The sequence below is a fragment of the Nicotiana tomentosiformis genome, chromosome 10 (assembly GCF_000390325.3).
Source record: "Nicotiana tomentosiformis chromosome 10, ASM39032v3, whole genome shotgun sequence".
In the NCBI taxonomy this organism is placed as follows: Eukaryota; Viridiplantae; Streptophyta; class Magnoliopsida; order Solanales; family Solanaceae; genus Nicotiana; species Nicotiana tomentosiformis.
Window position 1 is genome coordinate 316,255 of NC_090821.1, and position 17,988 is coordinate 334,242.

A 17,988-nucleotide genomic window follows, 5' to 3' on the forward strand; every position below is an offset into this window, starting at 1 on the left:
GATATTTCCTCTGAGAACCAGATATTCATAAGATTCTCCCTGCAAAATAGCCATATTCCCCCTGAAAACCTATTTCCCCTAAATTTTCTTCCCCTTTTTGGTATCATAGAAAGAATTATGCAAGTAAACGCAAGAAGAAGTCCACCAAAGTTAACTCATGCCAATTGTGTGCACATAACATAGCTAAAAACAAGACATAGGAGTATAACATGCATTAGAAAAAGGACAAAGATGCTTATTAATTTAAGAAGAAGAAAAACAAGTAGCAGTACCATCATTATAAAATATTCACAAAATAAACATTACTAGAGTACCACAACCATAGGGAACAGAGAACAAAAAGGACATTGTAGACTTGGCAGGGACTGACAAACGGGACACTGATAAGGGGACAATTTAGGGGGCACTGGAATAGGAAGGGAAGGACGAAGGAGCAAGAGCCTTGAGGAGACTCTCCTCATTAGCAGCACTCGGAGCATTGATTAGTTGAGATATTGTAGAACTATTGCCAACTCCCCCTTTTTATCAATATACTCGCATTCCTACAAGGTGTTCATTGAAAATATTTTCTTACGAGTTCCCACATCTGCTCTCCCTAAGGGAACTTTAAAACTTTCAAAGACTTCTGTGAGTAGGAACCCATATGGCAAGCCATGGTTTCCATCCTTGAAGTCTGCCACCTTTTCATGTGTTCAATCAGAATCCCAGGCAGATTGATGGTAGTGTATCCATCAAATGCCTCCAAAAGAAGCAGGTCCAATATAGAAGCAGTGGATCATCTTTCAGCTCATGGTAGCAGGACCTTGTTCACCAACTCGCACAAGAGTTGGTAGTCTGGAAGCAATGCCTTCTTGTGCACTCTTTCCCCTTCCTAAACAGCTTGAGGCTTTAGAATAAGCTTCCTAAAATTGGGGAACAGGTCCCCTCAAAAGTTGAGAGCCTCCTAGCAGACACCTCAAGAATATCTCCGAGCACAGACTCATCAATTACAAAGTCCACCCCATTGATTTTTAGCAGATGTAGTCACCTTCCACAGTGAACTAATCAGCATAGAAACTGCAAACTTCTTGCTCAAAAACTTTTGGACTCTGAACAGTAAAGAGATGAGTCCACTTTTGGAATTCGCAGATTTTAACAAACTGCCTCATGCCTGACTTGTCAAGAATGTCGGTATCAAAGACTCTGCCCTACAGGACTTTTAGCTTCTTTAACTTTTCTTTCCTTTCAATCTCAGACACATCAACTCTAGCCCTCATTGCAGAACCATGTTCCTCACTACTGCTTGGCTTTCTCTTGAGAGACTTCTTTTTCCCAACACCTTTCTCCTTCTCAGCAGACTTCTCCTTCTCACCGGACTCCTTCTTCTGAACACTTTCTTCAGTTTCAACAACCTTTATAGATGATACCTTCTTCTGTTTCACAGGCACAGTCTTCTTAGAGGATTTACAGACAAGGGAAGCAGGTTCCTCATTCACCTCTTCATCCTCAACTTCCACAACATTTGCTGGAGGAAGATCCTCCTCATCAACTAATCTACTTTTCACCAGTCTTCTTCTCTTCTTTTTCTACTTATTCTCCTTTAAAGCATTATCAAGGGCAACCTTTTTCTACTGCCTAGTGGTGAGTCTTTTAAGAATAGACTTTTGAGTAGTTATCCTACCACTCCTAGCAGTGATAAATTGGGCTACAGACATATTGTCGTAGTCTTCCTCACTTTCATCTCCGTCTTCTTCTAACAAAGACTTCGTTTCAAGAAACACAGTATCTAAAGGGTTTGTATCAAGGTGAGAGAAAGAGGTAGGATCAGTACTGTCTAGGGGTTGTTTAGTAAAGCATGGAGTTTCATCCCAAGTAGGAGCAGAGAACTACTCTTGGGCAGAGCGAACATGTCCCTTCGTTGGCTCCCATGTAGTACTGACCGGTGTCGTATCACCTTGAGGCACCAGATCCCTATTCCCGTCCTCATTCCCTCGTTATTCTCCCTGAACCCCAGCATTCATACAACCAGACACAAAATCCCCAACCGGATTCTCTTCAGCAACAATAGACAAAATATTTTCAACTTCTTCTTTCTCACCCACATTTTCCAACAATGCAGAATCAGTAAGAGCGAGTAGAGCATTACCTGATTACGACAGAGCATTCAGATCAAACCCTTGAACTGTAGGGGTGACAGATACACCAGATGCATGCACATCTCCACACAGACCAATGACAGCCACTTTGTCCACACTTTCTTCCTCAACGCATTGACTAGAAACCTCTGCACTATCTTCTCCTTCCACTAGTCCCTCTACTTCCATTTTCTCTGTGGTATCAGAAGGGGAGGTCAAAGCAACAAACTTCTTAGGAGTGTGATTATTCCGCCTGTGATGGGAACTAGAACTTGATGGAGTGAGGGAGGAGACGGTAAGTGGTGGTTGGTTGGAAATTGGGGTTTTAGAAGGTGAAAGTTAGGGCTCCGATCCTGATGGATGTGCTTCATGGGACGAAGACAAAGCAAGGATTTCAGTGGTGTCCTTTGGAGACTCAGATTTTTGTGAAGACATGGTGAATATTTTAGAGTGAAGACACAGAAGAGAGGGTTTTCAGAGAAAGAGAGAGAGAGAGAGTTTGACGGCTTTGATATAGACAGTTATGAGGGAGACTTGTCTTTTTAGGGATATTTAGAGGGAAAAGAGAGACCGGTTACAAATAGACACGATAGAACAGGTAGACGTGTCGGTTTGTAATGGGTGTGATGTTTGGGTTTAAGAGATATAGGAAAGGGTGAAAACAATTAATGACGTGGCACACTAGCAGTTCAAAATGTATATGAGTATAAGAGGAACTACTAACTTGAGTCATGGGAACCAGGTTGCCTGACTAATTTTGCAAATATGAGCATCATCCTTCTAACAAATTCCAATGTCATTAGCTGCTTGTTTTTCCTGTAGTTGCCATGCGTGTTTACCTGTAACGGTATAGAATTGAGTTAGTTTCCAAAAATACTTTATAGAAATTCACCTTACCATCCTTTCATAGCTAGTCATCTAGGGACCAGTTCTCAGTTCAACTTGATCAAACCCAACTCCAGTCGATTCTTTTCAAAATTCTCTACTCAATGTTTTGGTGAAGATATAGGCTACCTGATCCTCTGTCTTGCAGAACTTCATACATATGAGTCCTTTTTCAACATTGTCCCTCAGGAAATAGTGTCGCACATCAATGTGCTTTGTCCTCTTATGATGAACCGAGTTCTTTGACATATTGAGGGCACTTGTGTTGTCACATAGCAGAGGCACACAGTCAGAAAATATACCAAAATCTTCTAATTGTTGCTTGATCCACAGTAGTTGAGCACAACATGAGGCAACTGTCACATATTCAACTTCTGCCGTTGAGAGAGTCACAAAATTTTGTTTCTTTGTACCCCATGAAATCAAGTAGGATCCCATAAAATATGCCATGCCAGATGTGCTCTTCCTATCTACTAGATAACCAGCATAATCAATATCAGCATACCCAATTAAGTCGAAATTATCTCATAAGGGATAATAGAGGACCGGGTCCTCGTTCCTTTGAGATATCTTATAACACCCTGAATTTTATAAATAAATTATGTGTATTTAGGTGATCTTGTTTTTATTATTAATGATTTATTACTTTTCTTAAATTTAATTTTTCTACCTTATTTGATTAAAAAAGGGGGTATAAAAAAAAGACTTATTATATCCTATGGGATCCCTGAAATCTATTTTTTTTTACCCATTTGATAAAAATAATATCTATCTTCTACCTATTTGTAAGTTAAATCCTTTATTAACAAAATATCTTTCTCTCTCTCATAAGACATTTTCTTCTTCTTCTTCTTCTTCTTCTTCTTCTTCTTCTTCTTCTTCTTCTTCTTCTTCTTCTTCTTCTTCTTCTTCTTCTTCTTCTTCTTCTTCTTCTTCTTCTTCTTCTTTATTCTAGCCCTTTTATTGGAGAACTCTCAATCCACACAAGTACCATTCTTCCACTACCATGAAGATCACATTTGGTTACATGAAATTTATAGTGATTACAACAACAACAACATACCTAGTATTATCCCATACCGTGGGGGTATGGGGAGGGTAGTGTGTACGCAAACCTTACTCCTACCTTGTAAGGATAGAGATGTTATTTTCAGTAGACCCTCGGCTCAGAAAAGCATAAGCACCACATTAATGAAAATATAGACAAGAAGGGACAGTACCAAAAAGCCATATAAAAGCAGAATAAAAATAACAAGACAATAAGGTGATCAACAATAAAAGAAAATAACGGTTAGTCATAAAACCCTAGTACCAACATAAAGCGAGACTGTGTACAAATACTACTATTATTAACACTCTAGACTATCTACTCTACTACCCTAATTCTCGATTTTCATACCTTCCTATCAAGTTTCATGTCCTCGGTCAGCTGAAGCTGCGCCATGTCTTGCTTAATTACCTCTCCCCACCTCTTCTTTGGCATACCTCTACATCTCCATAGGCCCTACAATGTCAACCTCTCACACATCCTCACCAGGCGTCCGTTCTCCTCCTCCTAACATGACCAACCCACCTAAGCCACGCTTCCTGCATCTTTTCCTCAATAGGAGTCATACCTACCTTGTCGGGAATAACCTCATTTCTGATCTTATCTAACTTGGTGTGCCCGCACATCCATCTTAACATCCTCATCTCTGCTACCTTCATCTTCTAGATATGAGCGATCTTAACTGGCCAACACTCAGCCCCATACAACATCGTTGGTCTGACTATCACTCTGTAGAACTTACCCTTAAGTTTCAGTGGCACCTTCTTGTCACACAAAACACCGGAAGAGAGTCTCCATTTCATCCATTCCACCCTAATATGATGTATGGCATCTTCATCAATCTTCCCATCCCCCTAAATAATAGACCTAAGGTACTTAAAACTCCCTATCCTAGGGATGACCTGCGAGTCCAGCCTCACCTCCCCTTCGCCTCCTTGAGTCTCGCCACTGAACTTACACTTCAAGTATTCTCTCTTGGTCCTGCTCAACTTGAATCCTTTAGATTCCAGGGTCTGCCTCCATGCATCTAATTGCACATTCACACCATCTCGTGTCTCGTCAATCAATACAATATTATCTGCAAATAGCATATACCACGACACCTCCCCTTGGATGTGGCGCGTCAGTACATCCATCACCAAAGCAAACAAAAAGGGCTGAGTGCCGACCCTTGATGCAACCCCATCATAACCGGAAAATGGTCCGAGTCCTCACCCACCGTCCTCTCTCGAGTCTTTACTCCATCATACATGTCCTTAATCAACCTAACATAGGCAATATGTGCACCTCTAGCCTCCTAACACCTCCACAAAACCTCCCTCAGAACTTTATAGTATGCCTTTTCTAAGTCGATGAACACTATATGCAAGTCCTTCTTTCTCTCCCTATATTGCTCCATAAATCTCCCAACAAGGTGGATAACTTCTGTAGTCGAATGCCCCGGCATAAACCCAAATTGATTCTCGAAAATAGACACACTCCTCCTCACCATTAGCTCTACCACTCTCTCCCAGACTTTCATAGTATGGCTAAGCATCTTGATACCCCGATAGTTATTGCAATTTTAGATATCTCCCTTGTTCTTGTATACAGGAACCATCGTGCTCCATCTCCACTATTCGAGCATCTTCTTCATTCTAAAAATGACATTAAATAACCCAGTGAGCCACTCCAAGCCTTCCTTGCCCGCACTCTTCCAAAACTCCACCGGAATTTCATCCGGCCCGGTTGCTTTGCCCCTGCTTATGTCCCCCTCCTCGTTCAAGAGAATAAGGAAGTAGGTCTGCCATCTTCGATGGATAAGCCCCTCATCCAACGAAACTCTACCTTCTTCGTCCTTGATGCACTTCACTTGGTCCAAGTCATGCGCCTTCCTTTCTCGCGCCTTGGCTAACCTGAACAACCTCTTATCTCCACCCCGGCCCTCGAGTTCCTCATAGAAATGACTAAAAGTTGCAGTCTTGGATGCCTTAAGTGCTAGGTTTTCCTCTTTCTTAGCCAACTTATAATGCTCCCTATTCGCCCTCTTCTCCTCCTCGTCTACACTTTCCACTAGCTTCAGATACGCTACTTTCTTGGTTTTTACTTTTCCTTGCACCTCTCTATTCCACCACCAATCTCCCTTGTGACCACCAGAGTAACCCTTTCAGACCCCTAATACCTCTGTCGCAGCTTCCATAATGCACTGTGCAGTCGTGGTCCACATAGCGCTTGCGTCCCCACTACTCCTCCAAGCCCCCATAGTCGCCAGCTTAACCCCCAACTCCTGTGATTTAGCTTCAATCAAGGCTCCCCACTTTATCCTATGTTGGCTATACATCGCCCTTTTCCCCCTCTTCTTCGTGATCTCAAGATCCATGACAAGGAGCCTATGAAGGGTTGAGAGGTTCTCACTCGGGATGACCTTGCAATCCGTGCAAAGCCCTCTATCAGACTTCCTGAAGAGTAAATAATCAATCTGAGTCTCGACCACTAAACTCCGAAAGGTGACCAAGTGCTCCCTTTTCTTCGGGAAACTCGAGTTTTCTATCACCAAATCAAATGCTCTAACAAAGTCCAACAGATACGTTCCTCCTCTATTTCTATCAAAACCAAAGCCACCATGCACATCAGCATAGCCCCCAGACATCGCTCCAATGTGGCCGTTAATATTTCCTCCTATGAAAATATTCTCGGTATGCGAGATACCATGCACCATCTCATCCAAATCCTTCCAGAAATGCCTCTTGACTTCCTCATCTAAGCCTGCTTGGGGTGCATACGCACTGATTATGTTCAAAGTAAAACCTCCAACAACTAGCTTAATAGTCATCAGCGAGTCGTTCACCCTCCTAACCTCCACCACTAGTTAACGGAGGTCCTTATCAACCAAGATACCTACCCCGTTCCTGCCCCCCAACCCTCCCAGAATACAAAAGTTTGTAACTGCCCATATCTCGCGCCTTATCTCCTACCCACCTAGTCTCTTGTGCATAAGCTATATTAATCTTTTTTTTCTCGAGATTCTTCGCTAACTCCATAGATTTTCCAGTCAAAGTTCCTATGTTCCAAGACCCCGCTCTCAGTCTAGTAGCTCCTTTAGCCCTCTTATCCCCTTACCCACCCCCTCCCCGCGACACCCTCGAGGACAAGACCTACCTACCATCGTTCACCAAAGCCACTATAATCTAAGAGTCACTACGCAAGAACTATCCCTAAAACAAGCGATAAAAATAAAGTGAATTACCCCTACCACTAAAGGTTGTAAAACAGGTAAAGAAATAAAATAAAAAAACTAACGGGAACTATAATCTATAACTAAAGTGCAGAAAAACAGGCGAAGAAATAAAACAAAGGAACTATAATATACAACTAAAGGATAGAAAAAAGGTTAAGTAATACAATACAAGGGCTAAGGGGGGCTATAGTCTACAACTAAAGATCACAAAGAAAATGTGCAAAAATAGAACATAACAACTAGGGGATATTTGAAATAAAGATTCAAAATAAAGATGTAAACCGGTAGATAACAACATAAACAAGTAAGGAAAGCTACCCCTAATGCAATTAATTTGACAATGCTAGGAAAAATACTAACTAAAGATTCAAGAACAAAGTAGGCATGCAAGGAGATACAATTATGCTAAAATATCAAACTATTAAAATATCAAGACATTATCTTTTGAATATATGTTGGAATGTTATCTTCAAGAATCAAGATGGGATAAACTTATTTGAAACCCTAGGTTTGAATTTGTGAAGAAACTCTCTCAAACTTGTGGTAAGCTTCTTGTTCTAACATATTTTGGTGAAATTAATAAGTTTGATGTTAGAAAATTTGAGATTTTGAAAGTAAGAGATTTAATTTCGTTTTTGAACTGGGCAGCAGTTAGTATTTGGAGCGTAACATTTTCTCTAAAACTCAGATTTTAGCGCTTCAAAAATTTTGTAGAAAGATAAAGACATAGATCTACAATTGTTATGAAGACCAAAAAGGCCAGTTCTGCCTTATACTATGTCAAAAGGGGGCTGAAATGCAGGGCATAGTTGCTGCCAGATTTTTAGTAAAATAGTTGTGACCCATTTAGTCCCCCTTTAGATATTCATCATGATTTCGTTTAAACATCTTTAAATTTCAGACCTTAATTTTGTGTTGATTACGTGTTTAAGGTAGAAGAGACATTCGTTCAAGCTAAGGACCATACCTTAGGAAAATTGCTCTTTTCTTGGCTTAGAAGATCTTAAATCCTTTGATATCGTTTGAGCTTTAGAAATACTAGAGCTCCAAGGTTTTCACATAAATTTGAGTGTTTCTTTCAATTTAATTTGTTGAGATATTGTAATTGGTTAAGGTTTGGTGAAATTTACCTTACTTTAAATTTATTGTCATATTGACTTTATTGCTACTTTACTCGTTTACTTGCTTTGTTGCTTGAGAAAGAATAATCTTGGGGCATTTTGATTTATTAGTGGTTATTGAGGGTATAATTTTATAATTGAGTTATGAATATGTTAAAAATCATATGGGTGCCATGTGAAGTATTTCTGAAAGACAATTTAACTCGCCCATATATACGAATTGCTTGAGCATCATTGCATTCTTATTGGGATATTGTCGCTCTTGTGATAGTGACTTTGTCACTTATATTGACATGTCTTTTCTTTGGACCTTGACCTATCTTGACTTTTGATTCACATTCCATCTTAATCATGGACTTTGTCCATTTTGAGTATGGATGGGAAAGCCACTTTCAATATGGCTCTTGATTCTCTTGATAATTGGGTGACGACCCTACTTGATCTAGGACTCCGGTCCTTCTTATTACTTGATTTTACTTTGATGTAATTACATGACGCATGTGTTGGGCGAATCAACTAATCGGTGGACTTTCTCGAATTATAGTTGGAAATCTTCTTGACATTTGAGATTTTGAATAATGGTATCTTGAACTATTTTATGGTTTGGTATTTAGCCCTCTTGAGATTATTGTACCTTTATTAAGTACTTGATGTTGATTTTAATAAGCTCATATCTAGAATTTATTCCTTGTATTCATTTCATAGTTTACCTTTCTTTTATTATGAAATGTTAGTTAAGTTTATGTGCCACTAAACTTTATGCTTAGCGATAGTTTGTTACTATCGTAGGCGATGTGACGAGAGATGCTTGAGGATATCATTTGACGTAGACTCTTTAGAAGATTAGATGAATATCATACTTGTATAGGCATATGTATTTTTTATAGACTTTTGGGGACTTGTACATGATCCATATGATACACTTAGATATGCACTCTTTTATGATTTTTGGGTCATGACACTATTACTTTGGTAACTTAATCTTGGTTTTGACTATTTTGGGGGTATTTATGCCCAAGTCTTGTAATTTATTAAATTTTGTACTTGGATTGAACTTGAGATTTGTTTTTTGAAGACTTAACTAGCTTGTATTTGATTGAGAGTTGGACTTTATGCTTAGTTTGAGTCTCGAATGGTATATGAAAAAGATATTCTTCTACTAAGTATTTGGTAAATTTTAAATTATTAATTAAACTTAAATAGATGTTTCCAATTTTTTAATTTTTTAATGTTTATATAGTTATATCTTGAAATTTTAAAGAGATTTTATATGAGATTTTTTCTAAGTTGAGATGTCGTATGTTGAAGTTATTCATGGGAATATTTTCTTTTATTCTTTTTGCTAGTTTATTTTATTAAAAGAATGATTAAATTTATAAGTATTACATTAGTGTTTATAAGTGGCATCCTCCTAGGGGTTGCTATATATCTTAGAATTCTTTTAGCAGCCTTCAAGTGAGATTCTTTAGGACTTGATTGGAATCTAGCACACAACCCAACACTAAACACAATGTCAAGTCTGCTGGCTGTTAGGTACAAGAGAGATCCAATGATACCCCGATACATAGTTTCATTTACAGGAAAATCAGGTTCGTCCATGTCTAGACGAGTGGAAGTTGCAATAAGAGTATCAATGGTCTTTGAACTTTCCATCTCAAACCTCTTCAGAAGCTCTTTAATGTATTTTTCCAGACTTATCATCGTTCCCTTAGAGGTTTACTTAACTTGTAGTCCTAGAAAGAAGTTCAGTTCTCCCATCATACTCATCTCAAACTCGCTTGCCATAAGCTTTGCAAAGTCCTCACACAGAGAATCATTTGTTGTACTAAAGATGATGTTATCAACATAGACCTGCACAATTAGCAGGTTCCTCCCCCTTTTCTTTAGAAAAATAGTGTTGTCAATTTTTCCTCTAGTGAAGCCATTCTCCAGAAGGAACCTAGACAACCTTTCATACCATGCACGGGGGAGGGGGAGGGGAGGGGGGGCTGCTTTAACCATATAAGGCGTTGTCAAGCTTGAATACATATTCAGGATGCTCATGGCATTCAAAACCAGGTGGTTGTTTGACAAAAACTTCTTCCTTCAAATAACCATTCAAAAAGGCGCTCTTAACATTCATCTTGGATAATTTAAATTCCACATGAGATGCAAAAGCAATAAGAATCTAATTGCTTCTATTCGTGAAACTGGAGCAAACGTTTCATCATAATTCCTTCCTCTTGATTATACCCTTAGACCACCAACCTGGCTTTATTTCTTGTTGTATTGCCAAACTCATCAAGCTTTTTTCTGAACACCCACCTAATTCCAATGTCTGTTCTATCTGAGGGTCGAGGAACCATGTGCCACACATTATTCCTCTCAAAATGATGGAGCTCTACTTGCATAGCAGCAATCCAGCCAGCATCTTTCAAAGCTTTCTTGATATTTTTCGGCTCAATTTGAGACAGAAAAGCCGAAAAGGCAAACATGTTTCTTGTCTTTGATCTAATTTGAATTCCTTAATCCAAATGAGTGATTACGTTTTATAGAGGATATGAGCTTTAATTCTTCCAGTTAGACACTTGAGTCTCAGGTTGTGAGGGACTAGGTTCCGCCATGTGAGACCCGTCATTGGCATCGATGGAGGTGTGAGTGCCACTTCTCTACATTGCATCAGGAGTACCTAGTACATCATCAACAACTCTACTTTCATCTTCAGTTGTTGTGATGGAGGGACTAGGTTCCTCCGAATCAGCCAGAGGTTCTGCTGCATCTTCTTCATTAGACTCCTTGACCTGACTCATCAGATTTACCTTCCCGTTTGCCATATCAATGACCTTTCCAGTAATTTTTGAATAATCTCCATCTTGATCATTCTCATCATGCGAATCCTTCCCAATGATTCATCAAAGATTATATGTACGCTTTTATCTATATATTGAGTCTTTTTGTTGTAGACCTTGTATAATTTACTTTGTAAAGAATAGCCAAGAAAAATTCCTTCATCACTTTTAGCATCAAATTTTCCCAACTCTTCCTTACTATTATTGAGAACAAAACATTTGCATCTGAATGCTCTCAGATAAGTCAGCTTTGATTTTCTCCTATTTAATAATTCATACGGGGTCTTGTTGAGGAGGTACATGATCATGCACCATAACAGGGAGTGTTCATTGCTTCAGCCCAAAAGCTTTTTGGTACACCACTGTCAATTAGCATCGTCCTTGCCATATATTTAAGAGTCCTATTTTTTCTCTCCACAATACCATTTTGTTGGGGGTGTTCTAGGAGCCAAACAATTATGACTTATACCATTTTTAGCATAGAATTCATCAAATTTTGTATTGTCAAACTCGATACCATGATCGGATCTTATGCTCACAACATTATGGCTTATCTTCACTTGAATCTGCTTCACAAAGGCAACAAAGACTGGAAATTTTTCATCCTTGGTTCTAAAAAATAAGGTCCATGTGAATCTGGAATAGTCATCATCAATAACGAAGATGCACTTCTTTCCTCCTCTGCTGGCTTCCTCATAGGTCCACACAGATCCATATGGAGAAGATCCAGTGGCCTTGAGGTGCTCACTACCTTCTTTAGCTTGAATTAGGACCTGACTTGCTTCCATTTCACACATGCATCGCACACCTTGTGATCTTTGAACTTTGACTTCGGCAACCCACGAGCCAGGTCCTTCTTGATTAGCTTGTTCAATAGAGTAAAGCTTGCATGCCCTAATCTTCTATGCCATAGTTCAGCATCATCATCAACAACACTCAGACATGTAAGATCACCATTGTTCAGAGACTCAAAGTCTGCAACATAGATGTTTTTAAATCCTTTTTGCCACCAGAACTACTTCACCAGTTACAATATTGGTGACAGTGCAAGACTTTGATAAGAACTCCACTTTGTTTCCTTTGTCACAGATTTAAGAGACCCTCAGCAGGTTGTATTTTAAGCCATTCACATAATACAGATTTTCAATTGAATGATGAGTGTCTTCCCAATTTTTCCAACTCCTAGAATATATCCTTTTTTTTACCATTTTCAAAGGACACACTCCCACCTTGCAGAACTTTGAGTGAAAGAAAATCATCAGTACTTCCTCTCATGTGTTTAGAGCAGCCATTATCCATGTACCATCTTTGGCTACTTTCTTTCACAGTTGCCTGTACAAGAAAATCATATATTAGACTTTGGGTTCCTTGTAATGAGGTAAGGGGTAGATTAAACTTCTTTTTATCTGAGCAGGCATCACACGTTTTTTTAAGAGAAACAAGTTCCTAAGCAGTAAATACTTTTTCAACAAAAATTTTGTTTTTCTTTTGGGGCTGAAACCTTGCTTTACAAGAATCTTTGAAATGACCAGTATTACTTCAGTGAATGCAAAACCATTTATCAAGCACAATAACATACTAGCTATGTGAGTTGTAGGGAGCCTTTTATTTTTGAAACTCGATTCCTTGCATGTTCCCCCCATTACTTTTATACATGAAAATGATTATGTCAGAGGACCAGGTCCACTTTAGAGATTTATCTAGGTCATCTCTAACCCTGCTTAAATCTTTCAGAAATTGTCTACTTCTTTGAAGTTCGGCACAAAGACTTAATTTTATCTTTTTGAGTTTATTTTCAAGCTTAAGGTGTTCATCACTCACCACTTCCTTTCCTTTTGAGGAGTTCATAAAATTTTTCATTGAAGTTTTTAAAGAATTATTATCCTTTTTAACTCCGATACTGTCTCCTTCAGATCCATAACTACTACTAGCAAGTCATCTCTCTTTATGTTCTATTTCTCCAATTTTCTCAGTTAGAACATCTTTTTCTTTCTTTAACTCCTCTATTGTTTCTTTCAAATCAACAACTACGACTAGTAAATCATCTCTCTCATGTTCTATCTCTCTTATTTTCTCAATTAAAATATTTTTATCATTAATGAGATTATGGTAAGCATCAATTAAGATATTAGCTAAAGATACCAGCTTCTTTTGAGAATAAGACTTCAAATTTCTTTTAACATCTAGAAAGTTTACTGCATCGTCGTCATCATCTTCATGCACATCAGATTTTGCCATTAGTGCAAATATGGAGTCATATTTTGCTGCTTCACTTTCAACGGCCATCATGGAGGTGTCGCCTTGTTCATCATCACCCTCGGATTTACTAGAGGAATCTCCTAATGTAGTAAGAGCTTGTTTTAAAATATTATCAGCGGCATTTCTTCTCTTGAATTTTCCTGTCGAAAATCAGGTTCCTCTTTGCCTTCTTGTTTGTGTTGTGCTTGTAATGGTCTTTCTTGTGAAGAGGGCAATCTTTGATGAAATAGCCTGGCTTCTCGCATTTGTGACTGCAATCATAGCCATAATAAAATCATGCATTCTTGTCTTTCACTAGCCATAGTATTGTCCATTGAATCTTGGTGGTCTGTAAGTTGATTGACCAAAGTGGAGCAGCCACGTAGATCCTTTCTAAGTGTTAGCCTTATAGAAAGAACCCGCTCTGATACCAATCGGTATAAATTAAGAGTCCACCAAACTGTATAGAGAACCTAGTTCTTTATCAGTTCCCATAGAACACACAGTAGTAAGTAAATAACACAACAATATTTACGTGAAAAACTCCCAGCTCACGGGATTAAAAATCACGATATACACTCAGAGGATATAAACTTCACTAATTGAGCAACTTTAAATTATAACCTATTGTAACTTGAGAATTAAATTCTTAATCCTTCACCTACTTACAATAACTATATTGCAAGCCTCTTTGTAATAACTCTATTACAAAGCTAACCACTTTGACTAACTCTAGTCAACACAAACACAAGGTTTATGGTTTACAAAGTGTCCTACGGAATACTTCTAAATAAGCTGAGTAGGAGTTACAAGTGAATAACATAAACAAATATACAACAATACTAAGGACACATAATTTATACAATATTGGGATATGGTCCTTTGTTATATTATTGTTTTGTTCTCCAATGCCTTAGAGAGAATGAAGGCGGTTGCACACTTGAGAGTAAATATGTTTTAGGGTTTGCAAGTACATGTAATCCCTTGCCTCATATTGGTAATATATAAGTGAGGTCATCAAATATAATGCAAGGGAGTATCTGGTACGCAGGATGCTTCAACAGTATTGTTGTACTGTTACGTGTGCAGTGCATCAGCTTTAACACGTGTAAGAGTTGACTTGTACTGTGACCGGAGGAACTTATATCTATCTGTTCCCTCTGTTGTTCCCTTAAATAATTTTATTAGAACTTGTGCTAGACATTTGACTTGTTGTTCTGAGTGCGGAAAGGCTAGTTGTATCAGGATCCCTATCTGGTTCTCATGTGAAGTTTGTTAAATCATCAAAATAAAAAGACACATAACTTATCATGTAATAATAAGGATCCAAATAAGAATGGAGAATGGGGGAAAGCATAGCTATTCCTATTTGCATAAATCTCATTTTTGACTATATGACATCATTTTTTAGGGATACGAATATAAATTTCGAATTCAATGAATATGACTAATAATCATACTTATTGGGTGAGAATTGGACTGATAAAGTCGCATAATATTTATACTTATAATTCGGAATTGACAAATACGACTTATAAATCGCAATCTAGAATCCTGAATTGCGATTATAAACTGCATTTTCTGAAATGCACTTATTTTATTAACAAGTCGTTGAACCGAGAGAAAAGTAAAATGAGGAAACTAGCAAAACAGAAATTAAATCGAGCTCCCAATGGACATCTTAATACCATTCATGTAGGGATGGCAATGGGGCAGTGCAGGTACGGGGCAGGTCAACATAACAACAAATTCAGTTTTTTGCGGGTGCGGTGCGGGTTAAGATTTAAAATTTTCGAATAAGTAGAACTTTTCAGCTATCGATCACTAATTATTTTTCAGTATTGGACTTATAATTCCGTTCTCCTACGAATTGGATCATTGTAGTCTCAAATTAATTTAGTTTTTTAAATTGATTCATAGTAGACATCTATTCAGTTTATTGTAAATATGAATGCTTCTGCTAATTGCATCACTGGGAAGAAGAGCTGCTTGTTTTATATTTTATTTACTCCTCCAAAGTCTCACTTTTAACTATATAGTTAATTTATTTTAAGCTATGTTCAGGTCTATGATCTCATTACATTGTACAATCTGAATTGTATATTAGAATGACATACTAATAGCATTGAGTAGGATTTATAGTCATTCCCTAGTTATGCGTATTCAAAATATGACTTTCTTGGTTTGCCATTGGATTCTAATAGAAACTTTTACATTAGCAATGACATATATAAACATAATTGAAAAGATAAAAATAAAAATAAAATAAATTGAAAAAAAAAGACGAAAATTTTGTGGGGTGAGGCGGGTAACGCGGCAGTGGATGTGGGTGAAAATGCATTGCGGGGCAGGGCGGGGCGGGTTGAAATTTTGCGGGTTAAGGTAGAACTCGCCCCGCACGCGCACCACCCGCGCCGTTTGTCATCTCTACATTCATGAAACTCTTCAGGTTTAATTATAACTCCTTTATTATTATTCTTTTTTTTTTGCAATTTTTATTATATTTTTAAGGCGTGATCTATGGAGAATATTTTTTTTCTTTATACATAGGTATTGAATCAAACAACATCTTCATCACTTTATTATAATAATAACATTTTTCTACTATATAGAAATGAGAAGTTGGTTGACCAAAGGCAAAACCGTCGTTTCGCTCCGTCATTTACTGCATGCTGGACATGATTCCAGAAGCATTATGTTCCATTGCCCTCTTTCCACTTTTCTTAGTTGCTCTCACTCCCCCTGGTCTTCTTCTCAAAATGTGTAAATATCTTTCTTGCAAGCAAAATTGAATTGCCGTTTGTAAGCGTCGACAAACCCCTACACTAGCGACTTCATGATTTTTCTCTGGTGGTTGAGTACATTTCTAAAGTTTAAAAAGCAATCAAATTGTTAAATATCAATGGTAAAAGATGTAGTTCTCTTTAAATTTCAAATTTTTCCTTGCTTTATAGTTGTTCATATATTCTTATAAGCAATTTATGATGGGAATTTTAATGAGTTTTCTCAAAACCGGGTTTGGAAATTATATTAGAATTTTATTTAGAAATTGGGAATTTTCCTTTTGAGTTCCTGAATAAGCTATGTTCTACATTAGATGTGTGCTGCTCTTACAGGTGACTCTGCATTTTATGCTCCAGTAATTGTAAAAATAAGCCCTCAACTTTATTGCCCGCTATGGTATCTCTTCACTGTCTCTGTGACAACATATCTCTGACTTTTCTTGAGGGCTATTTTTTGTATTCTTGTCTCTTTATTTTTTAAAAAAAATTTTAGAATTTTGTTGGTGATTACGAAGAGCTTATTTGGGCTCTTTTTGTTTTGGCAGCATGAGATTCAAAATAACTACTCTTATTAATATGAAAAGGTGAAAGAAACAACAATCTTTGCCATCGCTGACAAGTTGCAAGTAATGAGTGGTATATTAAGAGCAATTTTATAACATTCATATAACTCTTCGAGTTTATATTTACACTTCTTGAGATCGAAGTTATAGTATAAGAAATATTCTATGAGAGCTATATTGAATACTTGTATACGGTCGAAATGGATTTCAGCCTTGGCATATCCGGTATGGTTCGAAGGGTGGTGTATCGAAGTAAGATTCCGAAGAGGGGCACGAACTAATCTAGAGCCCGGGGAGGCCGGTCCGTGTTGAGATCGATATTATAATCAAACTCGAACAAGAATCGAACCATGGAGCGGGTAGATCTATCGTGCTGATAATCCAAAAACCAACATACATCGACCTGGAATCCATCCGAGGGCTCGAACCAGGATCGGGCTCGGACCAAAATTATGAGTTCGAGCCGAAATCAAGCTCGAACCAGAATCGAGGATTCTAAGCAAGATCGAGCTCTCAGACAAAAGCCATTGTAATCCCACTAGAAGGAATCTTGGCAGAAATTATGAAAAAGCTGATTTATCATGGGTCTCCCACAGAATGTTTATTTTATTATACTTGGAGCCAAACCCCTTCAATATAAAAGGGCTTGTTTATCATTCTTAGAGGGCATCTTTTTTGGAGACTTAGACTATCAAAAACGGTATTATTTCCTCTATAAGCAAGAGAGTGATCTTTCTAGTTTCTTAGATTGATTCTATTTTGTTAAATCCTAAATTCATTGTTCATAATTGATTCGCCTGGATTACGTTTTCTCTAACCTATGTTCACCCTTTTATTTATCCTAGCATTCTGTATTAAGTTATACCACATCTTCGGAACTGCGTATAAATTCAACTAAACCATTTTTTGGGTAAACAGTTTGGCTCCCACCGTGGGGCCGAGGATAACAGTGGTCACTTATTTCCAAAAACACCTTTAATTTAGGTTCGGCTACGAATAGCCACCGACCGAATGGCTTCACCGACCGATTACGAAGTTGGCCTTCAAGATGAAACCAACAACTTGGCACTACCCGAGATTCGAGCCGAAATACCACTAGATGTCAATTCACAAATTGATTTGGAAGCGAACCGGCGTTCCGAATCGGAAAGAAGCATTCTGGGCGATGCTCGATCCGCAGCCCAAGACACC

At 38.0% G+C, this 17,988-nt stretch overlaps 1 protein-coding gene across 1 annotated transcript; it reads right to left on the minus strand.

Moving 5' to 3' along the window:
- Window positions 1–3,778: 3,778 nt before the first annotated feature.
- Window positions 3,779–6,859, minus strand: LOC138900599 (uncharacterized). The gene is made up of 3 exons (XM_070187702.1): window positions 6,209–6,859; window positions 5,943–6,103; window positions 3,779–3,956 (listed from the first exon to the last, which is right to left on the minus strand). The coding sequence occupies exons 1-3, from the start codon at window positions 6,857–6,859 to the stop codon at window positions 3,779–3,781; spliced, it is 990 nt and encodes a 329-aa protein (XP_070043803.1).
- Window positions 6,860–17,988: the final 11,129 nt, after the last annotated feature.